Genomic DNA, 6,170 nt, shown 5'->3' with positions numbered 1-6,170 from the left:
CTCAACGTCACGTATTACGTGGAGCAGCAAAGAATCAGACGTCTGGCGATTTCACAGTGATATTAGTCTTGAGGTAATGTCCTGCTTTCATATATACTCATTTCTAAGATAACTAATCTGCACCTATCTCCTTCTAAATTGCTGATGCATTCTGCAAGATCGAGAATTTACGTAGAACGGAACACCTGTCACGTATAATCATATTATTTCTCATAGTATCTGACCATTTGACAAGACCATTCGATAAATCCCTAACGTTTAACCAATTTTATTCATTTGTTTCTGACCTCGTTGGAATATTGACACCATCATATAGAGTAAAATATATTGTTATAAAACTGCCCCCAACTCCCAAAAGAAGAACCAGTCAACGACCGGTGGCACAGGAATCCGTTTATTCAACAATTACAGAAGTTTCATCCACTGGTACAACAAAACTGGCACGAAAATAACAAGAGTAAATGTCTTTATACTGTCGTTGGATATTCTCGCTGACTCTGGATTCCAATGATGAACGGTCACGACATGGTGATGTTGACACCAGAGAGCGGAATGTTAGCCTGACCACAGAAGTTAAATCGTTCAACATCTTGACGCCCCTTCCCACCACAATGGAACGGTGTCACCTTTTACTTATCGAACAGACCGTTTTTCTACGTCTGTACTGCTAAGAACAGGTCTGCGAACACAGGAAAGACAGCCTACACAAGCGAACCTTAGAAAAACAAGGGAATTATATGCCTATTTGTGGAGGTCTAAAAGGGGTGGATAGGACTCAACGGAACACCTAACTATCCCTGTTCTTATCGACTTCTTTCGGTCAATGACCCACAGGATAGGGTTACGCTAATACATACGTGGTGGTTTGGCTCATTAGTAGTCTGAACTCCCCTCGATGCAACTTGTACACGGATCATCTTAAACCAGTTATAGTTGCGCTACACTGTTGGCCCAATAATATCACACAACTGGACACAGATCAGAAAACCGAATAACGCTGAGGCAGCAATGAAATAACAATTAATTATCATCAGAAAGGGGTTTTGTGTAGATTATAGTAATTTAATAATTGAATTCATGATTCACTTAAAGCTAGACCACTATGGAGAACAATTAATTAAATAAACATTCACCGAGATTTCCTGGATCTTTTTGTCTGGCTAATAGACTTGGATGAGCACGGACTGTTAGCGACGTCGTGTGGGTAAACACAATGACTCAGAAACACGCCCACAGTTTTGAGAAGCCCATCCTCACTGATGTAAGCAATTTGTATTATTCTAAAAAGCCGGCCTCCTGAAGCTAACTTACCAGATTTAATTACGACATCCCCTCCTTGGAAGTTCTTCATAAAGCTTATCTATTTATCGTGCAACTGGAGAGTGTTTATTTACTCCTTGTACAATCTCTTTCAAAACACATATGCTAAATATTTCGCTCTTCTCGAACCCCAGACTATGTTGTGATCTTCCATTGCTTCTAAGTAAGATTATTCTGTTCGGAGTTAAAACATCCAAGTCCCTAGCATTTTTATCACCGGTTACAACGACCTACCTTTCAAGATACTTTTAGCTTTATTCACAGCTCCTCTAACGCTCCGTCTCTTAAACACTGCATCTTACGTATAGCACTTAGTTAACGCTTTACTATTCTAATCAATCTTTCCCACAGACTTGCACAATGACTAGTCTGAGGAGGATTAAACCCTGTGTCAAAGTAATAACTCCTCACGCATTCCCTCCCCTGAGCTCTTCAACTAAATTTTCACCCCAATCATTAAAAATTACCTTCAGTGTAACCCTTCCATTTATAAATCTAAGAAGGGATAATAATAATAAGAATACATTTCTGCAATGGCAGGTACACGGAATTATTACAGGCATGATCTACAAGTTACAATATATACTGATTCACAGTATGCATCCCAAGCATGGTCTTTTAGTAAATATAATCTATGAGGGTTAATATCAGTTCATTCGTTCAGATATACTGCGTAGTCTTCAAAATATTTTCTAAAGGGGCATCGTGTCCACGTTACACATCAGATCCAAGCTCGGCGAAAATTGTATTAGGATTTGGTCGTGCTAAGTATTTATGCGATGCAACTTTTTAAGTTTATAGTTGTCATAAAGTAGACTTGTGGGGCGCCTGGTGCGAACTGTGACCTTGGGAGAGCACATACGTTGAGTTTGTTCCACATGTCAAGAGTTCCTCAGCTTCGCCTTCAGGGCAAGATTCTGAAGAGAAAAAAAAGGAACTGAGGAGCAGCAAGGTATTTGGATATGAACGATAAACAATGCTTAACATTTAGTAGTGGAACAGAGAGCGGTATGATAAATTATTAGATTCAATTGATGCTATCTCTTGTTGCTAGATTGATCGTGGCGAGAGGATATATACTGTAGAAAAAATTGCATACTATAGAAAATTTCGCTTTTTGAATAATTTACTTCTGAATATGAAATGAGGAGTATTCATTTGTGGTTGAAAGTGTAGTTATGTCAAACATTCAGAGTTGAAGCGGTTCTTCGTGAGGCTATATCGTTCATGTGAAGTTTTGTTCTCTAAGTTGAGTGGTTTGGTCGTGTAGCCATAATTTTTCTTCTGAACATCATCAGAGCAAACTGCAGACAGATGTTGTGTTTATGATGTTCAGAAGGGCAATGAAAGTCCCTTGATCAAACTACCCAGATTATAGAGCAAAACTCCACTCAAATCATCCACCCGAGCTACAATTTCCACCATTTTAGGCTATATAGTCTTCCACAGATACTGAACTGCTTTGCTTCTGTTTTACAGACTTATCATGTCAACGTTTCAATAGAGCTCATCTCTTGGGGCAGGCTGAGGTTGAAGTCTAAGTTGGGTGGCTTAAAACAAGTCAACAACCCCCTCCTAGGATTGAAATATCATAGAAAAAACATTTGTTTACTTCTTTTTCTTGTGTAAACACTTTATCCCCATTTTATACAGAACTGTGGAGCATTTATGTGTATAAATTAGAGCCACGCACTTCGATTGTATCGGGTATGGTGTGATAAGCCTGCTGGGACAAACTTCAGGTCCTTTTATATCTACTTAGTGAGGAACGAATATAGGTTCGGTAAATCCACACCAGTCCTTGGAGGACAGTTTCCTCCTCGAGAGCGAGGCGATGGTTATTGTACGGACGGTACCACAACTAAAACCCAAAATCATTAATCGTACTAATAAAAAGGATGCTTCGAAAAATTTAGCGTGATAACATGTCAAAAGGATGTCCCTGTTATAGTTCATAGTCTCCTCTGTGTTAAAACTGCCGAGATCATTATCCCGATGATCAACTTCATAAATTCAAATGCGCATAGCTGTGGAAGCTGTGATAAATCTAGTGGAAGATTTTACGCGCAGTTCAGATGATCAATGAGTTCCAATGGACTTGTAGAAATATACTATAAACGTATGCGTAAGCTTAGTCAAAGTACAAGCCAGTATGGAATAAATGAAACTAAAATAACTAAAATTTGGGACGTTACAGAACAATAGTTTTGAAAATGATGGAGATAAGGTAGACATTATTCTGGGGATTATTATATTTGGTTTAACTTAGAAGACGAAAAAACATATTGCAGTAACATTAAAGACAACTAAATGGTGTTAGCGTGATATCAAATTTAAGATGCTTTACACGAGAACATTACACTTGCGTGTAATGGTCTGTTGACTGAAGGTTGTTTGAAGCAACATCTTTGCGATAAAACATGTTATTACTCTAGATGAAAGGGATTAACAAATGCTACCAAGTGTCATTAAAATAACAGATCACCTGGAAAAATTATGAGGCACGCAAGCGTTAGTATTATTAATATTATTATTCACAAACATCTTATGAGTAAATAAGTGTTGTGAAGAAACAATTTCGGGTTTCTTCAAATGTGCAATAATACACAAGTTTCGATAATGTTAGCATTACATTTGCCATGTTTGAGAAAGGAAAGAAATGGAAAATAAAATATTAATAATGGAATAGTAATAATAAATCAGGTTCTGTGTAATTAGCGAGAATTTTGAATGGATTTTGAAGAAGGAAAGGAAGAAACTAAGGAAATAGAAATAAAGGAGACGCGGATTACTTAAGTAGCTTAACACAGAATAAGGATAAACAGTTATGTATATATCACAAAATGAGTAACAAAAATAAAAAAACAAATTAATGAATAAATAACTTATAATTGCGGTAAGATATGGTGTTAGAATAAATGTTTGTGCAGTCATAGTTTGGAGTGATGCTAGGAAACTCTCAATTAAGTGCAAAAGATAATCGATATGTATCAGTCTTATATGCATAGTGAAGATCAAACGAGTCTGAATTGATTTAAACGTAACACAAGTTATTGTCTTAATCAAAAACTTCGTGATCTTAAGAATAATATTTATTTAGAAGGAAAAAAAGAGAGAGAAAAGGAATGAACATCTAGTGAAAGGGTCCAACCATGATAATAATAGTGTAATGGATATAGACTTTTGAGATAAACGAATAATTGAAAAAATAAAATAAATAAATAATGAAAGGCAGAAAAAAAATAGTGATAGTAACAATAATAATAAACCTTTGGTGTACTCGGATAAATACATGTAGATTTATGACCGTAGGTTGCTTCTATATTTTGGAGACCATTTGAGGAACAGACTGCTTTGTAGCACATAGGATCGTGTGCAGTCGGAAGTCCCAGTGAGCATCCACCATATGTTGAAGATGTACTTCCCAGTCCATCTGCTGTAGATTGTCATGTAAAGCTGTAACATCCAACCTGTCGAAATTCCAGCGCCTGTTGTTGGTGGGATATCTTAAATCAGTTTTGGTGATAAAACTGAGGGCTATGATATTACGATAACTTTGACCCAAGATAGCCAAGATTAATGGTTTATCGATTAGGAAGTCTTGAATTGTAAATGCCCAGTCAGGGCGAAGCGACATCTGACTGTTTCTCTAACGAGTTGCCGACTTCACATTTTCGAGTAGTCCCAGATCTTCAATGAGGTTGAAGAACTGAGCTTCAGTTGAGTTTTCACCTCCAATGTATGTATTTTCCGCGAAACTGACTTTAGGAAGACTGAAGTCCCTTAGAATCAGGATATGAGTGAATCCGAGACGAGTAGAGAGGGAAAATCCTTCCACCATACGACTGTCGTACTCCATGTCAGAAATGGGCCTCCTATAGATGACCCCAACTAGACATCTCGAGGTGGTAGACAATCTTACTGAGCACCATACGGATTCATCAAGATTGATAAACTCTTGGTTGTGCACCTGACGTGCCTCCAGGCATGACCATAAGCATAAAGCTACTCCACCCCCAATTCCTGTTTTTCTGTCATTGCGTAACAAAGACATCCCGGGTATTGTTAGCTCCTGGTCCGTAAACTGAGAAGATATCCAAGTTTGGGATATTCCTATCATATGAGCATTATTAGCATTACTGAGTTCACGTGGTTCATCCAATTCATTTGATAAACTCGTAGCGTTCCTGTATAAGCAGTTTATGCTTTCAATTTGGAATGCATGAGCTTCCCCCGTTCTGTTTATCTGCATGAGCCTTAGGTGAATGGACAGGTAGCCCACCTATACAAGGTTTTTCGAGCTGGTAGTCCCTGTCCTTTCCACGTTTTCTTATGATCGAGAATGATCAGCTCCAACTTGCCTTTGTGCTTGATCCTGGCGTCATGCGGCCTATCTGGATGCATGTGGGTTCCAGTTGTCAACCGGCGTCTGTTGGCACGAAATGCTTCCAGAGTTGAAGCTGCCATATGAGATGTGAAGGTAATCTTCATCAGTTGGTGTCTAGAATCCCCGTCCTTCTTGGCTAGTTTCACTGCATGTTGAGCCTGCTTGGTGAATTTCCACTTCCAAATATCAGAGTTTGTGTGGGCAGTGTTCTTATTTTCTGGCACACCTTGTACGACAATATTTCTTCCGCAAAAAAGATTCTCGGGAGGTTCCTTAGGGATATTCCGCATGACAGTGCTCTCAGAAGACGGTATGTCAGTCAATATTCTTACATTCTCATATGATTTCAGTAAGTGACTTACCTGTAACACGTCCTCTACGTCGGCAGCGTTGGTAAGCGTTGCACGAAGCACTTTTGGGTGATTTTGATGTCTGAAGTTCTTTCCCTGAGTGAGCCGTGTGA

The 6,170-nt window shown here is 38.5% G+C and overlaps 1 protein-coding gene across 1 annotated transcript; it reads left to right on the top strand.

Moving 5' to 3' along the window:
- Positions 1-1,213: 1,213 nt before the first annotated feature.
- Smp_175150 (hypothetical protein) lies at positions 1,214-3,201 on the top strand (the record flags this gene model as incomplete). Its single annotated transcript, XM_018789847.1, has 2 exons — positions 1,214-1,261; positions 3,004-3,201. The coding sequence occupies 2 exons, from the start codon at positions 1,214-1,216 to the stop codon at positions 3,199-3,201; spliced, it is 246 nt and encodes an 81-aa protein (XP_018655249.1).
- Between the last annotated feature and the right edge of the window lie 2,969 nt (positions 3,202-6,170).

This window comes from Schistosoma mansoni, chromosome W, assembly GCF_000237925.1.
Source record: "Schistosoma mansoni strain Puerto Rico chromosome W, complete genome".
NCBI classification, from domain to species: Eukaryota; Metazoa; Platyhelminthes; class Trematoda; order Strigeidida; family Schistosomatidae; genus Schistosoma; species Schistosoma mansoni.
The sequence above is the reverse complement of the archived record's forward strand: the minus strand, read 5'-3'. Positions and strand labels throughout refer to the sequence as shown.